The 23,371-nt window shown below is 64.4% G+C and overlaps 3 protein-coding genes across 3 annotated transcripts; 1 reads left to right on the top strand and 2 right to left on the bottom strand.

The window, feature by feature from the left end:
• Positions 1–2: 2 nt before the first annotated feature.
• On the bottom strand, positions 3–5,014 carry CHLRE_14g631451v5 (uncharacterized protein). The gene is made up of 8 exons (XM_043070413.1): positions 4,639–5,014; positions 2,714–4,488; positions 2,322–2,599; positions 2,046–2,223; positions 1,855–1,968; positions 1,599–1,792; positions 1,305–1,512; positions 3–1,184 (listed from the first exon to the last, which is right to left on the bottom strand). Exons 1-8 carry the CDS (start codon positions 4,664–4,666, stop codon positions 636–638), a joined length of 3,324 nt encoding a protein of 1,107 aa, XP_042917086.1. The 5' UTR covers positions 4,667–5,014; the 3' UTR covers positions 3–635.
• Positions 5,015–5,134: 120 nt separating this feature from the next.
• CHLRE_14g631400v5 (uncharacterized protein) lies at positions 5,135–14,750 on the top strand. Its single transcript, XM_043070412.1, has 13 exons — positions 5,135–5,478; positions 6,027–6,295; positions 6,701–6,853; positions 7,100–7,252; positions 7,501–8,030; positions 8,306–8,459; positions 8,629–8,748; positions 10,568–10,791; positions 11,037–11,700; positions 11,865–12,002; positions 12,302–12,526; positions 12,776–12,991; positions 13,175–14,750. Exons 1-13 carry the CDS (start codon positions 5,373–5,375, stop codon positions 13,529–13,531), a joined length of 3,309 nt encoding a protein of 1,102 aa, XP_042917085.1. The 5' UTR covers positions 5,135–5,372; the 3' UTR covers positions 13,532–14,750.
• Positions 14,751–14,752: 2 nt separating this feature from the next.
• Positions 14,753–23,124, bottom strand: CHLRE_14g631350v5 (uncharacterized protein). The gene is made up of 15 exons (XM_043070411.1): positions 22,912–23,124; positions 22,442–22,508; positions 21,995–22,272; positions 21,574–21,646; positions 21,070–21,137; positions 20,559–20,924; positions 20,283–20,387; positions 19,644–19,822; positions 19,348–19,417; positions 18,892–19,033; positions 18,572–18,699; positions 18,056–18,172; positions 17,286–17,559; positions 16,184–16,917; positions 14,753–15,998 (listed from the first exon to the last, which is right to left on the bottom strand). The coding sequence occupies exons 1-15, from the start codon at positions 22,930–22,932 to the stop codon at positions 15,732–15,734; spliced, it is 2,889 nt and encodes a 962-aa protein (XP_042917084.1). The 5' UTR covers positions 22,933–23,124; the 3' UTR covers positions 14,753–15,731.
• Positions 23,125–23,371: the final 247 nt, after the last annotated feature.

Below are 23,371 nucleotides of genomic sequence, written 5' to 3'. Positions count from 1 at the left end.
ACTCAAATACTCCGCCTGGCCCCGCCGGCCTTGCCAACATTACTTGTATGCTTGTTCAATGCTATTCTGCGATTTACAGCACCATCGGCCGACCTCGACCAAACCGGGTGCCAGCTGGGACCCGCCCGAACCCCCGCCCTAGCGGACATGTCTGAGCACACCCGCCCAACTCAAATACTCCGCCTGGCCCCGCCGGCCTTGCCAACATTACTTGTATGCTTGTTCAATGCTATTCTGCGATTTACAGCACCATCGGCCGACCTCGACCAAACCGGGTGCCGGCTGGGACCCGCCACAACCCCGCCCTAGCGGACATGTCTGAGCACACCCGCCCAACTCAAATACTCCGCCTGGCCCCGCCGGCCTTGCCAACATTACTTGTATGCTTGTTCAATGCTATTCTGCGATTTACAGCACCATCGGCCGACCTCGACCAAACCGGGTGCCGGCTGGGACACGCCCGAACCCCCGCCCTAGCGGACATGTCTGAGCACACCCGCCCAACTCAAATACTCCGCCTGGCCCCGCCGGCCTTGCCAACATTACTTGTATGCTTGTTCAATGCTATTCTGCGACTTACAGCACCATCGGCCGACCTCGACCAAAGCCAGCCGGCGCACAACAGCATGCCTACCCTACTCGGTATCCACAGAAAGGCTAGTGTCGTCCGGCACATCTCCGCGCTGCAGTCCCTGAAATGATTTCAGCATCAACTCGCAGCGGGAAAGGTGAGGCTTAAGCAGCAGTCCCAAGCCTGGCGCACTTGTTTCCTGCGCCGCTTTCAGAATCCTCACACGGCGCTCGTAGTAGGCGCAGCCCCGCTCAACCTCTGCCTCAATCAAGCGCAGCTCCTCCTTCGCCCTAGCACGCTGGTTGTAGCTGCGCACAAGGCTAGCGACTGCTCGCCCTCCGCTGGATCCAGCCCCAGAATCGCTGGCCCATGGAAACGTCCCCCGAAGCACCGCCGCCAAGCCCCCTTCCAAGATCTTTTTGTTGCGTGCCTTCTCCTCCCGTCCCTGCTGCCCTGCAGCGTCCACACGGCACCAGGCAGCCAAGCGGCCCCACTGCTGTCTAAGCTGCCCCTTCACGCGCTGCTTCTCCTTGATGGCATACCTCTGCTCCTTCTTCCTCCCCGCCAGCTTCTCCGTTATGACCTTCAGGCTGTTGTAGTCCAGCACCAGGCCCTGCAATGAAGCCCAAAATTAGTGAACGCCGCGCACACTTCCGCAGCGCAACAGTCAGCCTGCCGTGGCACTGCCCTATACCCCGACTGCCTTACACATGCCCAACCACAATCACTCTACCTCGATTTCACTGGTGATCTTCTTGATCTCGCTCTCGGCCAGGTCACTGACAGCCTCCTTGAATGCAGCAGAGTCCGCCTCCCACTCGCGTGGTGGCGGAGCAGCCGCCGCATGCTCCTGCTCCAGCTTCTTCTTCTCTTCCTCCAGCTGCTTGATGAGTGCAGGCCGCTGTCGGAGCGTCAGATTGTCACCTCCGGCAACCAGAACGCTGCACCCACGCAACATATGGCATCAGCGACTGCAATCCAAGCAAGAAAGTAAGGCATGCAGATAAGGCTTTCACCGCTTGCGCACCTGAGAGGCACGGGGTCGGCCGGGTTGTCTACCGTGTCCAGACGCTGCAGCTTCATCAGCGCCAGGCGGCAGCGGGCATACACTGCCTTCCACCCTGGCTCGCCTGCCACTGCATCCGCGTTGGCGTGTCGTTTGGGCTGGTCATGCCGCTGCTGGGAGCGCTGAGCGGCATGCCCGGCACATGCCATCTCGACCTGCTGGGCACATGGAAACCGTAAGCAAGGTAACACGAGTCTACAGGGAAGTCCAGTCGCACCTGTTGCGGCGTCAGCGTGGCCTCCAGAGTCTCAATCCGATCCTGCGCTGCATCATGTGCTGCCTGGGCCCGCAACCGCATGCGGTAAACCCGAGCGGGCAGGCCAAGCTCGACCTGCACATCACGGCACACAGAATGAGCGCCTGCCTAACCTGCCGCCTGCCTACCCTCGACACTCGACAAAGCCTTACCTGGCGGCAGTAGCGGCGCCCCACATCCTCCAGAACACTCTCACGGTGCGCAGGCGACGTGTAACGCAGCACCTTGCCCTGCTTCCCGACCTGCGAGTTGAAGATTTCGACGATCTCTCCCGTGCCCCGCCCTGCCCCCGTTTGCCCTTGGTGCCCGAAAGTCTTCTGGCACTCGTAGCTGCAGGCACATGGTTGAAGGGATGCGGAGTAAGATAGCAGCTAGAGTACTTTGCAACCTACATGCCCCGAACGCCCGCCCCCTCCCCGTAAGCACACCTGTGGGCATAGCTGTGGAACGGCGGCACGAGGCTGACCATGGCCGCTGCGACGCCCAGCCACGCCGTTGACGGGTCCAGAGCTTGGTGCCACTTCTGCCACGACTTGCTCCAGCGGCAGGCAATATCGTACCACCAGAACTGCACAGCGGTTCCCGCAGCCAGGATGGACGCCGCCGCCGCCGTCGCGTACATGTGACGTTCCCCGTGAAAGAGGTTGACGAGGCGAAGTAGCATACCATGCCGACACAGGACCACGCCAGCTGCAGTCACAAGCTTCTGCAGCGAGGGTCGCGTAGCGTTTCAGCGACAAGCTCAACATCACGGGATAGCAGCACAGCGGCGTAGCGGGAAAAGCAAATCTATGATCTCACCCCTGGCCTTGCCTCTTACCCCGGCCTCCTCCTTGGCCAGCACCTTGTCCGCGGTGAAGCTGGAGCAGTCCGCATTGCGACCTACGTCCGCAGACCCCTTGGGCGGCTCAAAGCCCCTCACGTATGCATTGCCCAGGGTGTACCGCCGGCGCGACAGTTGGCGGTAGTCGAGGCCGTACTTGTGGGTGAGTCCCTTCTTCTTAAACAGGCTTAGCTTGAAGTTGCAATCGAACGCGCCAGTATGAAAGATAGGAGGGCCTCGACCAGCCGGCTCAGCGGCCGCCAGCATTGGCCGCCACGCGAACCCAAGTGAAGGGCTCGCGCCGCCGCTGCCGGCAGCACCGCCGCCGCCGCCGCCGCTGCTGCTGCCCATGCCGGCGCCTGCGCTCGGCGCGCCTGGCGCCGCCGCCTCAGCCACCGGCCCATCCTGCCCCCGGGCCCTGTGCGCCAGATCCGCCAGAGGCGCGGCGGCCGTGGTCGCATCGCCGGCAGCACCGCCGCCGCCGCCGCCGCTGCTGCTGCCCATGCCGGCGCCTGCGCTCGGCGCGCCTGGCGCCGCCGCCTCAGCCACCGGCCCATCCTGCCCCCGGGCCCTGTGCGCCAGATCCGCCAGAGGCGCGGCGGCCGTGGTCGCATCGCCGGCAGCACCGCCGCCGCCGCCGCCGCTGCTGCTGCCCATGCCGGCGCCTGCGCTGGGCGCGCCTGGCGCCGCCGCCTTAGCCACCGGCCCGTCCTGCCCCCGGGCCCTGTGCGCCAGATCCGCCAGAGGCGCGGCGGCCGTGGTCGCATCGCCAGCAGCACCGCCGCCGCCGCCGCCGCTGCTGCTGCCCATGCCGGCACCTGCGCTCGGTGCGTCTGGCGCCGCCGCCTCAGCCACCGGCCCATCCTGCCCCCGGGCCCTGTGCGCCAGATCCGCCAGGGGCGCTGCGGCCGTGGTCGCGCCACCGGCAGCACCGCCGCCGCCGCCGCCGCTGCTGCTGCCCGCGCCAGTACCATGCCAACCCTCGGCATCACCGCAGCAGGCGCATGCGTTGAGGGCTCCTGCGGGCCAGCCCGGAAGCTGTTCCGGCAGGTCCTCCACTAGCCCGCGCAGAAATCGGTACCGCTGCGATGTAGAACTAAGGCGCTGCCTCAGCTGCGTCAGCGTAAGCCCCTGGCTATCACAGCCGTTCTCCTGCCAGTTGGCCATGAGAGCCGCACAAAAGCGGTCCATGCCCAGGTGCCCGTTGTAGTATTGTAGGCTGGTGAACTGCTGTAGAAGGCTGGTCTGCCACCAGAGGATGACATTGCCGTCACGTTGCCGAAGCAAATCCCACGATACAATGGTATCGGGCAGGCAGCCGAGCACAGTGGGCCGCAGGGTGTACCCACGCATGCAGCTGCTGCAGGTCACGTGTGGCACATCAATGCTCACGGGCTGGTCCCAGGTCACTACTGTGACTTTGAAAGGGGGCATGCCCTTGGGATCTCCGGGCTTGCCACACACAGGGCACGCCGTGCTGGCAGCCTCGAAGTCCGCACTGCACTGCAGCACCTTCTGGGTCGCGGTGCGCAGTTCGCTGCACACCTTATCAGCCGCTGTGACGCTGCGGAAGAAGTCTTCCACGACAGCGCTGCTATCGTATGGCAGCGGATATTTTGTCTCCTGCCCCCTCGGCTCAGCGCCTCCGGCCCCCTCACCATCGTCGTCTGAGCTGTCTGCGGGGTCTGAGCTGAGGGTGTCGCTATCAACGTCGGGGAGCGTGTGAGGCGCCGCATGTTGAACGTAGGCTGCTCCTTCCTCGTCGTCCTGTTCTACAACACCATTATGATCGTGGACGGTGTAATGACCACCTACACTTAGCTGCGCTTCGCTGCGTCCACGGCGGCCGCCAGTGCCCGCTGCAATGCCACCCCTGCGTCCACCACGACTGCGCCTAAATAATGAGGTTTCAACTGTGTCACTTTTGTAGATGTCTTTCCACTCTTTCATGTTGTCGCCGCAGACATGTTAAGCATGGTCGAGGTGGCCCCACTAGTGCCGGGAGCTATATCATGTGTAGCGGGGTAGTGTATAGCGCATATGTGTACAGGGGCTGCTTACTATGGCTGGCGAGGGGTGCCAAGTGGTCGTAAAGGAGAGTGCCGGGCGCGCGATGGGCAGCGAGCGAAAGCCGGGCATTGGCAGCACGCTTTTGAGGCCCGGGAGAGCTGTGCTGCCATCGCGGTTGATTACAAATTGTTCCTGGGGAGATGCCTAGGTCCCCAGCCCCTAGAGCTTTCGGTCTTTTCTGCCCTCCCCAGCCCGGTGCAAAAAGGTCCCTGGGGAGCCGCCCATAGCTCCTTGTCTTCTTGGGGTTTTGGGAGGACGAGCAACAAGCGGACGCGCCGGGTCTGCGCCCTTTGGCGACTTCTTTGTCAAAGACATTAATAATATATAGATATCCATATATATGTAAACCTCAGTTACAAACTGATTGTCAGGTTAGGTTGCCCGGACGTTCTCGCTAGCGCCGTTTTCCATTTGCCTGCTGCCGAGCGATATTAGTTAAGTATACGCTGAGACCACTGCGTTGGTGCAGCCCGCCGCAAGCTGGGCTATTGCTTCAAAAGTGGGGCGTAACCAGCGCTGGACTCGTGATACTGAAAATGGTCACATCGAACGCCCTCTAGCCTCAGCAAATTGCAACCTGTGGGACATGCAACGGCAACGTGGTGCCAGCAGTGGAATCGGTGCCCCGACGACGATTCGACTGGTGTTTTGGCTGTTGGTGGCTGCCGCAATAGCCGGAAGTCATGCTCGAGGTAAGTTACCGTTCGATTGCGAGTTTTTGGGGCATCGGTCGGGTCCGCGGTGCCGCATTCATGCTGAGTGAGGGGCAGAGTTTCGTGACGCCTTCCCTGCGCACCTGGGCTGCACGCCAGGATGCTTAGTGTTGTGGAAACTATGCACCTGAGCTCTGAGGTGCTGAGGTTCCCGAGTCACGACCTTCCGCGTGACGGGGCCTTTACACGACTGGCTGCCGCGGGTGGATGGGCGGGCATTGCCTGCCTAATGCCATATCACCGGAACCCCCGGGGTGGTGGTTTATGCCAGACGGAGGCTCACCTGACGTTGATCTGGAAAACTTCATCCTCTCCCAGCTGTCAATCATCCGCTGTAACCTGCGCTCTAACGCCCCTGAGCGAGGTCTAGCACGGCGTCCGTACTACTACCGCAGTGCGTGTTCGCTGGCGCGTGAGCTGCGTCAGCAGGTCCCTCGTGGCACCGATGCAATCTCTAACTATCCGCTGACCTTTTGACCATACTATGATTTTGCCGCTTCCATTTCTACCCCTTACTTCCCTTCCAGATCTGCCATACTCGTCCCGCCACGCACGGGAGCAGCTGCCCTCGCCACCGCCACCGGTCCTGCGGCTGCTGCACACGGAACGGCGGCTGCAGCAATACACGGCGCAGCCGCCGCAGCTGCAACCGCAGCTACAGCCGCGGAGCTGGCGGCGGGTGCAGCAGCAGCTACTGCCGGATCCCGGCGTCAGCAGCTACAGCTACTGCACCACGTCATCATCGGGCGAATGTGCGCCGTGTGCCCAGATCCCATACTATGGCGACCCGTGCGCGGTGCGTGGGTCCGTGTCGGAGGTAGAGGGGGGTGGCCCGGGGTCTGGCCAGGGGCTGGCGCAGGGTGCAGCCCTGGTTTGGCAAGGCGCACGTGCGTGTCGTGGCGTGCGTGTTCGATTACTAATGGGGATGGGCAATGTGGCGGCGGCGTCATGGCAGTAAATCATTGATGGTGGTCTGATGGCTGCTGACCGCGTACGCACGCACGTATTACCGTACTATTCGCGCCCTACTACCGTACTGTGCCCAACAGGGGTGCCAAGTGTGTGCGCGTGCGGTTGTGGGTCGGGTCCCATGCACCCCACCTCGCCGTGCCTACACACTGACACCACCTACGGTACACACATGTTAGCCACTTGTCACTCCTTGCTCCATGGCACCCGCCCACGCTCCCACAACCAACAGTCGGACGACGGTTACGGCGGCAACGGCTTCGCCTGCGTGCTGCCGGACCGGCCGGAGGAGTACGAGGCCACGTGGGGGGTGGGGCTGTGCGGCTGGACGTCGGGAGGCACCTACGTCAGCTCTGTGTGGGCGCAGATGCCCAACGGCACACAGGTGCGTGGCTGGGGCACTGATAGATGAGGGCAGTTGTTGGGCGGGGCGGCACGACCCCGAGGTAGGGCTGGGGTGCTGGTGGGCTGGTTGCTAGCTCGTACGATCACGGTGGATACCGTCGTACTGCTGGGAAGAGTCGCATGGTGGCCTAGGTAGAGGAGAGCGTCCCCCGTTGTAGGGTCCTTGCCTTGCTGACACGCACGCCCATGACAACCCCTTATGATGACCTATGGATGACACCAGCAGGTGCCGGCGGGCGAGCTGTTCGGGTTCGAGGACGCCGCGGGCGTGTTCACCGTCACGCTGCGTCTCGACTGCCCATGGATGATGCAGCTGCCGGCAGCAGCTGCAGGGGGCGGCGAGGGCGGCGGGCCGCGGCTGAGTTTGAACCTGACACAGGTGGGTAGCGAGCTAGGTGGCTAGCTCCGTCGCTCAAGCGAGCGAGGGCCTTGGTTGGCTGGATGGGGTGGGCAAATGATGAGCAGGGAAAATGCTGAGGCGTGCCCTATCTCCTCTTTACTTTGTCTGCTCCCGCGAAGCGCTTGCATCTATATCCCCCCAACGTGAGCGCCTCAGCGTCCCGCACACGAACAGTCCTCTCCATCCGCTGCTACTGCTGCTGCCCGTCCACGTGCTGCTGCTTGCAGTTTGACGGCACGCACGACTGGGCCGAGCTGAGCCCTGTCCTGAGGTACAACCTCAGCAGTACACCGCAGTACACGGCAGATGCGCAGTACGTCACGTGCGCCTCGTGGCGTACGGCGGTGGCCACGCCCTCGACTGCCTGCGGTTGGCCGTTCCGGCGGCTGGTGGGGCTAAACGCCACCGTGCTAACCACCAACGCCCTGACGTTGGACGTTTGTTCCGTTCTAGATCCAGCAACCCAGAATTCCACCATCTCAACAACGGTCTTGTTCGGTCAGGTACCGGAGCCGCCGCCACCGTCTCCAGCCCCGCCCTCCCTGCCGTCTCCGCCCGTTGCGCCCATCGCGCCGCCGCTGCCACCCGACGCGCCGCCGCCACCACCACCACCGCCGCCACCGCCGCTGGTGCCCTCCCCACCGCTTCCTGCCCCTCCTCTGGCGCCGCCTCCAACGCCTCCTGCACCTCCGCCAGCCCCGCCCGCGCCGCCGCCGCAGCCGCCTTCACCTCCACGCCCTCCTTCTCCCCCGCCCAAGCCACCATCCCCGCCACTGCCCCCATCTCCACGCCCCCCGTCTCCGGTCCCGCCATCGCCTCCACGCAAGCCTCCCTCACCACCGGCACCCCACGCGCCCCCACTCTCGCCCTCACCTCCCCCAGCTGCCCCTCGCCACCCACGCAACCCCTTCCCGCCGCCACGGCCCCCCCGACCCCCGCCCAAGCCTCCCTCACCCGCCCCTCCTCCAATTCCGCCCCTGGCTCCCTCACCGCCCCCGTCCCCGCCACCCTCGCCTGTGCCTCCCTCACCAGCCCCTCCTTCCCCACGCCCGCCATCGCCGCCGCCCAGCCCTCCGGCTCCCCCGCGGCCACCGCGGCCGCCGCCACCTGCCCCGTACCCGCCGCGGCCGCCGTCGCCGCCGCCTCCCTCTCCAAGGCCGCCACGTCCCCCTTCCCCTCCTCCAAGGTATGTAAGCCGCAGGCACGCTGCATGCTACATCACGCACGCTGCACGCTGCGTGACTGTCACAGCTATGGCAATGGCTGCTGCACGATTTTGAGGCACCTCCGGTTGTGAGGTCGCAAACGGGTGACTTGCTAACACCCGTTCCCTCCCCTCGGCCACGACGTTTCAGGCCGCCCTCGCCCTTGCCGCCATCCCCACGGCCACCATCACCCCTCCCGCCAAGCCCTCGCCCGCCCCTGCCGCCGTCACCCGTGCCGCCGTCTCCGTCGCCACCCTCACCTCCACTACCGCCCTCCCCAGAGCCGCCCAGCCCGCCGCCGCCCAGCCCACCGCTGCCCCCCAGCCCCGGGCCGCCCCTGCCACCTTCCCCACCGCCGCCGTCGCCGGTGCCTCCAAGCCCTGCGCCACCCAGCCCATCGCCGCCATCCCCCCGCCCCCCATCTCCATTGCCTCCCAGCCCCAAGCCACCATCACCACCGCCAACGCCTCCTGTGCCCCCAACGCCACCAGCCCCGCCACCCCGGCCCCCCTCCCCGTTTCCACCAAGCCCCCGCCCCCCATCACCTTTGCCTCCCTCGCCGCGCCCCCCAAGCCCTGCGCCACCCTCGCCATCCCCGCCCAGCCCCTCCCCGCCCTCCCCACCGCCATCTCCGGATCCTCCTTCTCCCTTCCCACCTTCCCCTGCGCCCCCCTCGCCCTCCCCTCCCAGCCCAGTGCCACCATCACCCGCACCTCCCAGCCCCGCACCTCCCAGCCCCGCACCTCCCAGCCCGTCACCACCATCACCGCCGCCTTCGCCCACACCACCCTCACCAGCACCGCCCTCTCCAGCCCCGCCAAGCCCAGCACCCCCCAGCCCAAGGCCGCCCTCGCCTCCGCCCAAGCCCCCGTCCCCGGAGCCTCCCTCCCCCAGACCCCCCAGCCCGCCTCCCTCCCCTCGGCCACCCTCCCCATCTCCTCCCAGCCCCAAGCCGCCCAGCCCAGTTCCGCCCTCGCCACGGCCACCCAGCCCAGTGCCGCCCAGTCCCCGCCCACCCTCGCCTTTCCCACCCAGCCCCGCCCCGCCAAGCCCGGTGCCCCCGAGCCCCAACCCTCCAAGCCCCGCGCCACCCAACCCAGTGGCTCCCTCCCCTCGCCCACCGCTCCCACCGAGCCCGGCCCCTCCCTCACCAGCGCCACCCAGCCCGTCACCGCCCTCGCCGCCGCCTTCTCCCTTGCCCCCGTCACCCGCACCTCCCAGTCCAGCCCCACCATCTCCCTTCCCACCCTCCCCAGAGCCGCCTAGCCCCTCGCCGCCCTCGCCTCCGCCTTCTCCAGCACCGCCCAGCCCCCACCCTCCCAGCCCTGCACCGCCCAGCCCCGATCCTCCATCTCCTAAGCCCCCCAGCCCCTCCCCGCCCAGCCCTGCACCACCCAGCCCCGATCCTCCATCTCCTGAGCCCCCCAGCCCTTCCCCACCGTCACCACCACCCAGCCCGGAACCGCCCTCCCCTGAGCCGCCTTCGCCGGGCCCCCCTTCGCCCTTCCCGCCCTCCCCAGAGCCGCCCAGCCCCCCGCCGCCCTCGCCTCCGCCCTCACCCGACCCACCCTCACCAGACCCACCCAGCCCGGCTCCTCCGTCGCCCGACCCTCCGTCACCCGCGCCTCCTTCCCCCTTTCCACCGCTGCCACCCAGCCCCGACCCACCATCACCTGAGCCCCCCAGCCCCCCGCCACCGTCGCCTCCCCCTTCTCCGGAGCCGCCCAGCCCCGCACCACCAAGCCCGGCTCCTCCATCTCCTGTTCCTCCCTCGCCTGTGCCCCCCAGCCCTGCCCCTCCCAGCCCGGCTCCTCCCAGCCCGGCTCCTCCCAGCCCGCCTTCACCGGCGCCTCCGAGCCCTCATCCGCCCTCCCCGCCCCCTCCACCCTCGCCTCGGCCCCCGAGCCCCGCGCCTCCTCATCCCCCCTCGCCAGAGCCTCCAAGCCCTGTGCCACCCAGTCCCTTCCCCAGTCCTCCGTTCGCGCCCCCCTCCCCGTCCAGCCCGCCCTCACCGGCTCCCGATTCCCCCTCTCCCGACCCGTCCTCCCCTCCACTGCCGCCTCCGGGCCCGCCACCACCTCCTCCGCAGCCTCCGCTTGGTGACCCCTACTGGACGCCCTCCATTCCCCCGCCCCGCCCGCCCGTGCCTCCCCTTCCGCCCGCCGCCTCGCTTGTGACCTCAGAGCTGCTACTGCCAGCCTACGTGGCAGAGGTGTCCGAGCTACAGCCGGCAATGAAGCTTCTCGGCAGTAGCTGGGTGGCGACTGTGAAGACCTACAACGTGATGCTGCAGCTGCGCGTGCCCTCGTCCAGGTGCGGCAGTAGCACATGCGGGCTTGCCGGCAGTAGCTTTACACGGTAACCCATGCCAGCAGCAAGGTGTCTTGTCCAACTCGCCCAGTTAGCGGCGACAACGGCGGAGAGTGCCGACAGCTTTGCTGAGCTTCGTTCGTTCACTGAGATGCCCTGTACTGTAGCGTTTTCGCGCACGCATGCATTGCACTAGTCGCACCCACTTCTCCAACGCCGCATCCCGCACTACGCTTGTGCGTGTGCAGGTCCGCCATCCGCGCCTCCCCCAGCCAGCCGGCCGCCTGTGACGTGTCCGACGTGGCGTCACTGCAGTCCGCCATCGCACGTGACATGCCGTACAACGCCTCCCTGCTGCGCGTGGCCTGCTCCATCACGCTCCCCGCGGATCCTGCTACAGCCGCCGGCGGCAGCAGTAGCAGCGGCCGAAGGCAGCTACTGCTAGGCGCTGGCGCTGGCGGAAGGGCCGAGAGCCACGCCTGTGGGCAGCAATCACTCTGCAACGCAGTCTCGGATCCAGGAGCTGTCGAGTCGCCATACCCGGCGGCAGTAGCCACGGCGGTGGCAGCTGTCGGCAGTAGCAGTGGGCAGGGCAGCTGGACGGCTTCACGGCGGCTGCTGCAGGCCACTACTACTGCCGCCCCACCGGCTGCTGCTGCTACTGCCTCCAGCCTGGCTGATGAACTCGCGGCTGCTACTGCCGCCGATGGTGGTAGTAGCGGGTCACCGCCGCCGCCGCCGCCGCCCGGCACGGCATTGGGGTGTGGTGCGGAGCTTCAGCTCAACGTGACACTGGTGGTGGAGGTGGCCGGCGGCGCGACGTCGGCCTCGGCGGCGGCGGCGGCGGCGGCGGGCGGCGGACAGCAGGAGCTGCTACAGCCGCTGCATGACCTGGCGGACCGGCTACTGCGGGTGCGTGCGTTCGTGTGTGCGTGCGTGGTGGCACAGGGCGCGCGACGTTGGCGGCGGCGGCGGGACAGCACGCACGTGCTTGGGCGGGGCTTGCTTCTTGTAGCAGCCACAGGCTTAACTCATGCGCTCGATAAGTAACTCTAGGTCGTTCCTTTCCTGCGCAGAAATACGCTCTGCTGTCCGATGGGGATGGCAGTAGCAGCGGTAGCACGCCGCCCCCCGCCTCCTGCCTCCCAACGTGGTGGGCCTCCCGCAACGACTTCGCGCCGCAGCTGCCCACCGCCGTGGCTAGCTCCATCCAGGTAGGGGCCGGCGTGCTTGTTACGGCGTACAAGGAGTTGCTTGTACGCCAGAAAGCTCGAGAACCTGAGAAATGTGTGGGGCTTCACGGTCTCCTAGTATAGGGTTTATTCGGCTTGCCTCTCTTGCCTTCTAGCTCATCACTGCTGCCCTCCTCCCCAGCAGCAGCAGGGGTTCCTAGGTCCTTTTGTCTTGTTCCGATATGAAACTACCAACCCACACTGCATTGTTCTTACTTATGGAAAGTGCTAATAACCCCTGAAACCCGCATGCACACCCGTACCCGGACCCGGACCCGTAGCTGACCACCGTATCGGGTCTGCCGCTGGACCCCACCGGCGGCGGCAGCAACAACAGCAACAGCACCGCGGCTGCAGCAGCAGCGTGCCAGGCCGTGCAGGCCGCGGCCGTGTCTGCGTTCCAGGCGGCACTGGGGCTGCTGGCTTCAACCTCTGTTTCGGAAACTTGGGGCAGCGGCGGTGGTGGCGCGTGCCTCATCGAAGCGGCAACGCCTACACGCATCATGGTGAGGGTGGGGCCCCGTTGTTTTGTTGCCTGCCTTCCCGAATTGCTGACCATCCATGCGTGTTGCCGACCCACCATGCCTAACGATAGCGACCCCGGCGTTCATGTATTTGATTTGCATGATGATTAGGAGTAAGTGCCCTGCCTACTTCCAAATCAGCCATCCGATTCGCCATACTGTAGACCAAATTCATCCTATGCCTGAGGACTAACTAAACTCTTAAACTCAACGTGGTGTGTGCATGCACAGGAGCTGTTCATGGCAGCCCCGGTGGGCGCCCCCGGCTCAAGCGGCGGCGGCGGCGGCGATGATGGCTCCAGTGGCGTGCCGTTGCCTCCGCCGCCAGCCAGCACGCAGTTTCGTCGTGAGACACCCGCGGCCCCGGGCAGCGGCAGCGGCAGGGGCACCGACTTGGCGTCCCTTGCCGTGCCGCCGTCGCCGCCGGCCTCGGGGGCACAGCCTAAGGTAGATGCACGCGCGTGTATCTGTACCTGCTGTAACTCTTCCTGCCACATGTCTGCAATCAATGGTGTCGTGCAGTCGTGTCTGTCGCGGCTGGTCTGCAGCTGGTCATGCCCGATTCGGAGACCCACTCGAACCCAACTTAATCTTAGATACCCCCGCTACTACTGGCGCCGCCAACCGCAGGCGACCGTTGGCATGCCTAATTGGGCGGTAGCGGTTGTAGCGGTGGTTGGCGTGCTGTTACTCACTGGAGTGGGCGTGGCGGTTATGCTGCTCATCAAGTCCGCCGGGCTCACGATGCTGGGCGGCGCAACCGCCGCCTCAGCAACTGCCACAACCGCTTCCAGGGTGGCGGCGGCGGCGGCGGCTGGCGGCGGCAATGCCTTTGCAACCGGCGCAAGCGCCTCTGCCCCCGGGGCTGTGGTTATGAATTCATCGCCGCTGTTCGAGGCCGATGCAGCTGCTGGAAATGCAGCCCCAGGCGTCGTAGGTGAGGGGGTAGGGACGAACGTGGCTGAGATACGACCTGTTGTGTTGTGATGACAGAGGCAGGGGCCGCGGTGCCACCACAGCAGCAGCACACACAGCAGCCACACGGCGGATGGATGATGGATGGAGCGAGGGGCGGGACGCTGTGCATGGAGGTGACAATTTGTACTTGTATCTGGGCACGCACACCCCACCAAGACTCGGCACGTGCTGAAGTGCTGTGTCGCTTAACCAGTCGTGACAGCAGAGGATTATTGACGATGCTTAAATATGCGAAACAGAGAAAGCAAGCGAGCACAACGTCGGAGAGGGTGTAGGCGCTGTCGTGTGGCACCCTACTGGCACTACTCACCCGGCGTTGTGTGTCGGCGTTACGTGTTTGTCACGGACGTGCGGCAATGCCCACACTGGTGCAATGTGATGCATGCACGAGAGCCGAGATTATCATTAGCTTGTTGGATGAGTACTGTATGCCAATCGGCCGTAGCATGTCGCTCGGGTGATACGCATTTTGAGTTGTAGCCTGGCTTGCATTGGGGACTGAAGCAACACAAGCAACAATTTAGTTGGCTTGGGGGCCATGCATCCACATTATTGCACGCGCGGACTTTTTACTTCTTTCACGTCATTCATATACTGGGAGTGTAGCGCGCTGGAATGCGCATACCATATCATGCTATACTGGTTCCTTGTACTGAGCGAGAACTGCGGTTTATCAAGCTTTCTGTCCAGTGTGTGCGGGTGCGGCTGCAAACCCCTAACAAATGGTGTGGGCGGGAAACTTTCAAGCAGCCTCAGGGTAGGCACGATGACGTTGGCTGTTGAACAGTGCGTGCTGGGTACCTTTATGTACGATTGTGGCGGACCGCATCGGACCATCAGATCGGACTGTGGAGGACCCTGCTTTGCGAACACATCGCAAGAGATGGTGAAGCGAAGTCCTTTTATTTCGCCGATGTGATGGATGGTCAGTGCAGCACTCCGGAACCTGGCTGGGGAGGGGTCGCCTCTGTATATAATACTCAGGCCTGTCATTACGTCATTTACGTGGCACCCACGACTTAGGACATTGCCGTATCAGGGTCAGGAATCTGTTACAGCAGACCTCTCTATTATATATTGGCAGCAGGGAGCCACGGGGAGGTCCCGGCATTAGAGGCCCTGGCTGCCCCTGATGTCTACTGCCGCAAGTACCGTACGTATGGGCAGGGCGGCAGGCCTCTGGCTCCTGGCTCTAAGGACGGAATAGCTGTTTAGGCTGTTACGACCCCCTTTCCCGCCCCTTTCCCGCCCCTTTCATCCTTCCTGTAGGCGGAACGCAGTAGTTCTAAGCCACATTCGGTACATAACTCCTACGGATGTGTCTTCGTTCGTGCAACTGTCCTACGTGCGTGCGCCTACTGCAGTACCGGTACCGTGTATATGCCTCATCCGCGCCGCCGGCACCGCGGCTGCAATCAAGTCGGCCGCATGCCAAACGTACGATCACACGTGTGCCGTGTCATCCAGCGACACCCCTTGCCGCCCTCCGTTTTCAAGCCAGCTTTATTATCCACCCAACAGTTGACCACGCAATAATCCTGCAGCTTTGGCATCGCACGCACTCGAACAACACAAACATGCCCTCATGTATGGCGCACGCATGAATGCCGTCCGCTTAGCACCACCACTTCTACCGCCATCACACATGCGTGTTGCGCACGTAACTAGAACCACACAAAAGGAGTCATCCAGAAGGGCCGTCCACGCGCACATTGCGCCCTTGTATCTTGCAACGAGAGCCAGCAACTGCTGCTGTATTCTGTGTTTCCGTTTGCGCCCAGGCTGCCTGTATGTCCGGTAAGCCCGCGACAAAGACAGGATCGCACGACCGCACGTACGCACGCATATGCAACAAATAAAGTACGTAACGCCCCCATCAATTTGGCCAGAAGGCCTGGCGCCACAGCGCATGCCCCGCCACAGCCGCTGCGCGGCATCACACCAATTCAACACCATACAATCTCTCAGCACAAAATGGCTGCATCGAGGTTATCACCGTACGGCACGCACTTCCTGCCACTGATGGTGGGTCATGGCACCTTGGGTCGGAATGGCTGGAGCTAGTGAGCAGCAGGCACAAGCGGGCGCACATGTACGGTATGCATCATATCACGCATCAAGCACCGACCCTCTTCACACACATGGAACATTCCCGAAAAGCTTTGACTAAATACCATACCCGTGTAGCCATGTGCGCATGCATCCTGCCTTACGAGCAGCCGCACGTGTTGGATTTCCCGTTGTTGGCGGCACGGTTGCAGCCCGTCAGCACGCACATGCCCTCGCCGCCCGACTCGTCGTACGCCGTACAGCCGCTCATGCCGGTGTACGAGGTGCCGTACGCGTCAAACTTGATGTCGTACAATGCGGCGCACGTGCAGCCCGCCAGCAGGCCCGTGTAGCCGGAGCTGCACTTCTTCCTGGGCATGGTGGGGGTGGTCGCGGCGGCGGGGGCGGAGCCGCCGGGGCAGCCCACCTGCGTGCGAGCGAGGGAGGGGTTGCATCGTAATGCATCAGGGAGCACGGCATGCCAAGGCTGCAAGGCTGCAAGGCTGCAAGGCTGCAAGGCTGAATTCGTACAAGGAGCAGCTAGGGGCACAGCCCGCGGCAGTCACGGGGTTCTGTTTCTGCTGCATGCGTGTGCAGTTAAAGTGTACGCACCTGGCAGTAATCCCAGGCGAAGCCGGCCGCGGCCGCCTGCGTTTTGTTTAGAGGGCACCAGGCGCCGTTTACGTCGTTGTTGGGGTTGGCGCAGCCTGTGTATTTGGTGGCGTCGCCCGACAGCTGCCACCTGGCGGTGGTGCAGGCCCAGCCGCGCCGCGTGGGAGCGCCGCCGCCGCACTCCGGCGGGGTTGAAGCAGCAGGCGACGGGGAGGGGGAAGGCGAGGGCGAGGGAGTGGTGGTTGTCGTGGAGCCGCAGCTGGGTGTGCAGTAGCCCCACCAGCCGGCGCGCAGCGTGCCGCAGTTGCCCGAGGCGGTTTCCACGGCGCACCAGGACCCGCGGGCCTCGGCGCCCGGCACGGCCGTGGCGCAGTCCTTGCAGGTGGCGGTGCCGAAGTCCCACGTGGCCTTGCAGGGGCAGCCGGTCTCCGACGTCGACCGGCAGCCGCCGGTGGTGCCGCTGCTTCCGCTGCCGCTGGGGCTGGGCGAAGGCGAGGGAGAGGGAGAAGGAGAGGGAGAGGGCTTGGGGCTGGGGGAGGGCGAGGGGCTGGGGGAGGGCGTGGTGAGGGAGATGGGCGTGTAGCCGGCGGGCGGATTTGCGGCGTAGTACTGCGCCCAGTTGTACTGCGTGGGGTTGGACTCGAAGGTGACCCTGTGCATGGCTGCCATCTGCGTTTCGCTCAGGTGGCCGAACGCCATCGTGCAGATGTCGTAGCTGTACGTCATGTAGTTGCCTGCAGCGGGGTGTGTGTGTGTGTGTGTGTGTGCGGGTGGGAGGGATAGGTATGAAGAGATGCGGTTGCTTTGGTGGATGAGCGCTCGGCCTGTATGCACGTTCAGAGTGAAACAGCCGCCACGGCAATACGGCAAAGCAACGAGCGACATCGTCCGCCTGGAAACGCCGAAGCGCAATTGACCCAGGAAGCACCTCCGCACACACAACCCGCCGCGCAGCAAGAGTAAGCGGAAGCGCCCCCTCCCTCCCTGCCTCTCCGTCCTCCCTCTCTGTCCTCCCTCCCTCCCTCCCTGTCCTCCCTCCTTCCCTCCCTGTCCTCCCTCCCTCCCTCCCTGTCCTCCCTCCCTCCCTCCTCTTTTGACTCACCCAGCTCGTCCACGCCCGCCAGCTGCGGGCAGGAGTCGAACGCGGGGTTGGCGACCTCCGCGCCCACCGCGCCCACCCGCGTCGCGGCCAGCGCGTTGGCGCGGTCGTAGTTGGCGGACAGCGTGCTGCTCCAATACTTGCTGCAGGCGATGGCGGCCTGCTGGGCCCACCGGGTCTGCTCCCACACGGGGCCCAGCACGATGGGCGTGTCGGTCACCAGCGGCGCGTCGGCGTCGGCGCAGGTGCGCGCGTCGTTGAAGGTGTGCATCATGCCCTGATGATGAGGCGGCGGAGAGGCGGAGAGGTAGGGAGGGGGTTGGGAGAGGTGGAGTGGCGGGGGCGGGCGGCGGATGCAGGTTCGCGTGTTTATGGGTGCGTGTGTGTTCGTTACAGCCAACGCCACGATACTTGGCAAGTGGTGCGAGAGGATAGGCGTGAGCGTGTGGGTAGAAAGCATGTGACGCGCAGGTGTAGGCTTATGCAGCAGGCGTGAATAATACGGATGTGTAACGAGGAATGAGTTTGCATGCGCTCACCACGATACAGTATCCACTGAGATGGGCAGGGTTGGGTGGGCGGCAAGTGGTGCGAGAGGATAGGCGCATCCCGCACATTGACGCGCCCTGTACCCCGCATCCTGCCGCGCTCTGCACCCGGCACCCTGCTGCGCCCAGCACCCCGCACCCTGCCGCGCCCCGCACCCCGTGGCCCTCACCACGTGTTGAGAACCAAAAAGGAACGAGACCCACCCGAACGCCGGAGGAACTCACCATGTGGTGTGTCAGCTCGTGCACCAGGGTGGCGGCGCCGCCCTCGAACGCAGCGCGGTTGTTCACGCCCGCCACACTGAAGGTCTTCCAGGACAGGCCGATGTGGCCCCACATCACCTGGGTGGTTGGGTGGGTGGATAGGTGGTTGGGTGGTTGGGTGGGTGGATAGGTGGTTGGGTGGTTGGGTGGTTGGTTGGGTGGGTGGATATGTGGGTGGGTAGGTGCGGCGAGCGTTGCATTCAGTCAGCAGGCGACCTCGTCAGGCGTTGGCTGAGGGTTGCAGCGGGCTGTCCTGGCAATAGTGGCGGCACAGACAACTGGCGGGCACCAGCCAACCGGGGAGGTGTGCAGCAGCGGGCAGTGACAGGAAGGTGGGCTGAGCCCGACATGCAGCTCACGGGCGCAGTACGGTATGCACGAGTGACCGATGAGCCTACCCGCCGCTATGTCTTACTTGCTGCTTTGTACTTACCCGTGATTCCACTTTGTTTGGTGCGCCTCAGCCCACACACCTACCTCATCGTTGGCGCCCGGTGGGAAGGCGTATCCGGTCCAAACTGGGTCATCGCCCACCACAAACACGTTGAGGGTGCGCGGGAAGTCCACCGCATTGGAGTTGATCAGGATGCCCTCGCCGCACTTGTCTGCGCGGCGGGTTGGGCAACAGCAGTTTGGCAGTGAGGTTGTGAAGAGGGTCGGGTGCGGGCGTTGCCAGGATGAGGGGAGAGGTGTGGGTTAGTTGAGCAGCACCCAGATGTGCAGGCACGCAACGTATTCTAGGAGTAGGGACCAGCTGCCTGTCAGGACCGTAACCGTAACCGCCGCAACTGACTGACCGTAGTAGAACGCGCCGTCCGCCACGCAGTCGTTGTACGCCTCGTGGCTGGCGTGGCGCAGGTACGGCCAGGCGGTTGGGTCGTTGCGGATCTCCCGTACAAACAGTTGGATCTTGGCGGGCGCCAGGCGGTAGTTGGCCACCTGAGTCATACGAAGTACGGTATGTAAAACAGCACGCGGGTTGCTTTACGATTTATGGCCGGGGGGCACATGGCATGGGATCGGTGCAAGTACGTGCGGTGGGACCGGCTGCGACTGCCAGTGACCGCCAGCGACGCATGGATGACAGGCTGCACTACATACGTGTGCACACATTCACACGCGCGCGCCCACGTGGCACCCGGCACACACACACACACACACACACACACACACACACACACACACACACACACACACACACACACACACACACACACACACACACACACACACACACACACACTTAAGCGCACCTGCACCATGCGCTCGGCCATGAAGGCGGCGTTCTGGTAGTCGGGCGGGCCCCACGTGCCGTCGCCGTTGCTGTTGGTTGGCAGTTTGGTACCGTGGCGCAAGCGCGGCGGAAGGTGTGCCCGGTGCGGCAGGGCGGGTTGCGTGAGGGTCGCTCGGGAATACAGCCCTTCACAAAGGTCGGCGCGGCCACCTGCTGCCGCGTACGCACGGTTCCCCCACGGCACCCTGCCCTCGCTGCCCCCTCTCCCTCCGGGCTATCCACGTAAGCAACTCGTACAACTCGTAAGGCACTCACTCGTACAGCATGATGTGGAAGGCGATGGGGATGAGCAGCGCGGGCCGGTCGGCGGGGCCCTTGGGGCTGAAGCCGGCGGGCAGCGCCGGGTTCGACTGCAGCATCCGGCGGCCGGAGCCGGAGGTGCCGTCGTCCTCCACCACAAACTCCACCTTGGGCGAGCGCACGGACACAGTCACCTGTGTGTGTGCGTGTGTGTGTGTGTGTGTGTGTGTGTGTGTGTGTGTGTGCGTGTGTGCGTGTGTGCGTGTGCGTGTGTGTGTGTGTGTGTGTGTGTGTGTGTGTGTGTGCGTGTGTGTGTGTGTGTGTGTGTGTGTGTGTGGTGTGCGTGTGTGTGCGTGTGTGTGTGTGTGTGTGTGTGTGTGTGTGTGTGTGTGTGTGTGTTTGCAAATGTGTCAAGGAGCCCAAAAGCGGGAAGGGTCGACACGCTTTGTGTTGGGTGCATATAAGAGGGGTTGGCTGGGGTAGCTGTGGAGGAGCAGGAGGCAGCGGTGCACTGGGCCGCCCCTGGCCACGTGCGTCCCTGGCCACATGGGCAGGCGTCACACATGCTGTCAACCGCGGCAGCGCCGTGCGTACAACCCCCACGCCGGCCCCACCCACTCCCCACCGGCCCATTCCCCACCGTCCCACGGTCACCTTGAGGGTCGTGTTGAGGCCGCCGACAGTCTGCGGCGTCGCCGTGTTGTTGCGCACGGGCGGGTCGGGATGGGCGGCGCGCATCGCGTCCGACAACCCCCGGATCTGTCGGGACATCAAGAGGAGGTGATGGGAGGCGGATTCGAGGCATTACCAGTTTGGCAATGGTTGAGAGGCGCGAGATTGTTGGGACAAGGGCAGGCAAGGGCACAATCGGTATGCACGAGGGAAGCAGCCCCCCAAACCGTCCAACTGCCCAACTGCCAACCCACGCACCTTTGTAGCGAGGTCCCGGACCGCGACGTACACATCAACCACCAACTGAACCAACTGATCGAGATCGTCGCCGTACATGCTGCTCAGCCCGCCCAGCGCGCCCTGCAGCTCGGGCGCCTGCAGGCCTGCCGTGAGGAACGCGGCCAGCAGCTGCTCTGGCAGTGGCTGGTTGCTGGCGCTGCGGCTGCCCGTGCTGCTGCTGCTGCTGCTGCTGGTGGTCGTTTGCTGCAGGCTGCGGTGGTGGTGGTGGCCGCTGGTTGATGTCGAGGTGGCGAAGCCTGCGGCTGTGCCTTTGCGGATGTAATTAAAGATGTCGATGAAGGCGGAGGCGATGTCGGACAGAGACGCCAGGAACTTGGGCGATACCTGTGACCAGTGGGGTGGGCTGGCCGCAGTTGAGATCCGGCGACCGCGAACGCTGTGTCCGTTTGACAGGTCAGGCATAACAGCCCACAGCCCCACCCAGGCCCCACCCCATTCTCATCCCCCGCCTCCAGCCCCCATGCCACACCTGCAGCCTCTGCGCGGCGTAGTACAGGCGCGACAGCAGGTCCTGGTTGTCCGCGTAGGCGCGTATCGCTGCATGGGGTGGAGGGGGTGGAGGGGTTGGAGGGGTTGGAGGGGGGTGGAGGGGGGTGGAGGGGTTGGAGGGGTTGGAGGGGTTGGAGGGGTTGGAGGGGTTGGAGGGGTTGGAGGGGTTGGAGGGGGGTGGAGGGGGGGAGGTAAGGACCCGCAGCGGAGCACTAGAGTGTGGGGTGGAAGGAGTGGATGGGCGTGGAGGGTTCAGGAATCCGCCGGATGCAGGTGCAGGTGGGTTGCGGTGAAGAGGCAAACAAGGGCGGGGGGGGGGGAGCATGGTATGTCATGGGAGTTGTGGCGATGGGACCGTGCACGTGTCATACCCAGGCCGCGGCACCGCCAATACCCACACCGCGACACTGTGACACGCCTCCACGACACCACCACAGCGCTGACGGTACCCCGTACCCACTAGATGAGTATGAGCCCCACCCACCAAAGGACTGCATCACGTGTCCCTCCACAGTCACGTTGGTGCCCGACAGCGCAGCCACCGCGTGCGTGATCACCTGCATGTTGGGGCGTCCGTCCGTGAGCGTGAGTATATGTTTGTGTGGCGGGTACGGCCGGTTTGTCGCCATGCTAGTCCCCATGCCTAACAGTGCAACGCGACACGGCGCGGCTCATAGCCGTGCGTGCAGGCCCCACACACCGTTAGACAGGCGCAGCCCCTCCACCCCAACGCCCCCAGGCCCCAAACTCGACGTGCGCTAACCCCAGTCCCCAGGCCCATCCGGCCCCTAGGGCACCCGCTGCACCCGGTGCCATGCTGCCATTCCGCCACCACCGGCCTCGCTTTCCCACCTGGCACGCGGGGTGCCCCACCCCATTCCAGCCCCAGCCTCGCGCGCCCCCACCTGGAACGCGGGGCCCATCACCGCCTCAGTGGCCGCCTTGCGCCGCAGCAACGCCTCCGGACTGCCGCCGCCGGGGGCGTTGCCGCCGCGGATGACGGCGGCAGACAGGGGCTCATAGGGCCGGATGAGGTCTACGTCGGCGCCGCTGGAGCCGTCCGGTGTGACGGTGACGGAGGTTGGGCAGCTGGCGCCGCCGCTGCCGTTCTCGGCACCCCAGGCGCCCCAGCCCACACCAAAGCCGATGCCGAAGCCAATCGCCAGCACGCACACGCCGATGACTGCGTGCGGCGTTGCGTGTGTGGGTTCAGGTTGGGTTGGTTGTGAGTTGGGATGAGGTTGGGTTGTGGAGTTTCGTGTGGGTGTGGAGATGAGCACGGATGGTGGCCGGTATGCAAGTGCTGACCGCACTCCCCCCCGCCCCAGCCCCGCCCCGCCTCCCCCCCCCACCTGCAATCAGGCCCCACGGGTCCCGATAACGGCCGCCTGGCTGGGCACCTCCAGCTTGCTCATAACCCTGTAATCCAGGATGCAGCCGTTGTTGCAAGGTGCTAGACCAAGCATCGTGACGTGCCCTTAGTTGCGGGGTGGGAACGAAGCCAGTGTGTAAGCCCGAATCTCCCAGCGTGACACCCGAAAGCCGAGCGTGAAAGAGGAAACGCATGCAGGCGAGCAAACCGGCGAGCGAACAGTCCGCATGCTCCTCGTTTCTCCCCCGCTGCCGCTTATGCAGTGCTACTTAGCGCACATACGACTTGCTGTACATGCACTGCGCCTTCGCCAGCCGCAAAGGAAAGCCGCAGTGAAGGCGAGTGGCACCCGACCTTGTCAAGTCCACCCTTTTTCTCTCAATAGATTTACTTGCAGTCGCGGCCTAATTTTCTTGCGTTACTCCAAAGCAAAAGCCAGTTGAAACTTACCTCGCTGTCCTTCCCCGCCATGGTGCCCCGCCCAGCCGCTCCCTAGCAATGCCCTTTCACTCGCGTTCACAGAATCCGTACACAGATATTGTTAATCTACGTTGCCCACGCGGGCTCAGCGGTTAGCAAACACGTTGCCTCGCCACATAAAACTAACGTCAAGACCGTGTGTGGAGGGGTGGATCCGCGATGAATTGTCTTATCCTACACCTTTGAGTCCGGTCAACTAACATAACACTTCAAGTTCTGCTCACTGACATCGCACACCGGCAGCAGTACTCCCCCATGTCTTACTTCGTGTGCTGGCAGGCAGGTGTAGCAGTACCTAGCCCACCCCGGACATAACTCACTGTGGAGACTGGCAAGGGGTTGGAGATGTCCAACGGATGAGACTTGGGTGACCGCGTATTCAATAGAAGACTCGTAAGAGGCATAAGTTAGGGCCCAGCCCTGTCTCGAA

This window comes from Chlamydomonas reinhardtii, chromosome 14, assembly GCF_000002595.2.
Source record: "Chlamydomonas reinhardtii strain CC-503 cw92 mt+ chromosome 14, whole genome shotgun sequence".
NCBI lineage: Eukaryota > Viridiplantae > Chlorophyta > Chlorophyceae > Chlamydomonadales > Chlamydomonadaceae > Chlamydomonas > Chlamydomonas reinhardtii.
The sequence above is the reverse complement of the archived record's forward strand: the minus strand, read 5'-3'. Positions and strand labels throughout refer to the sequence as shown.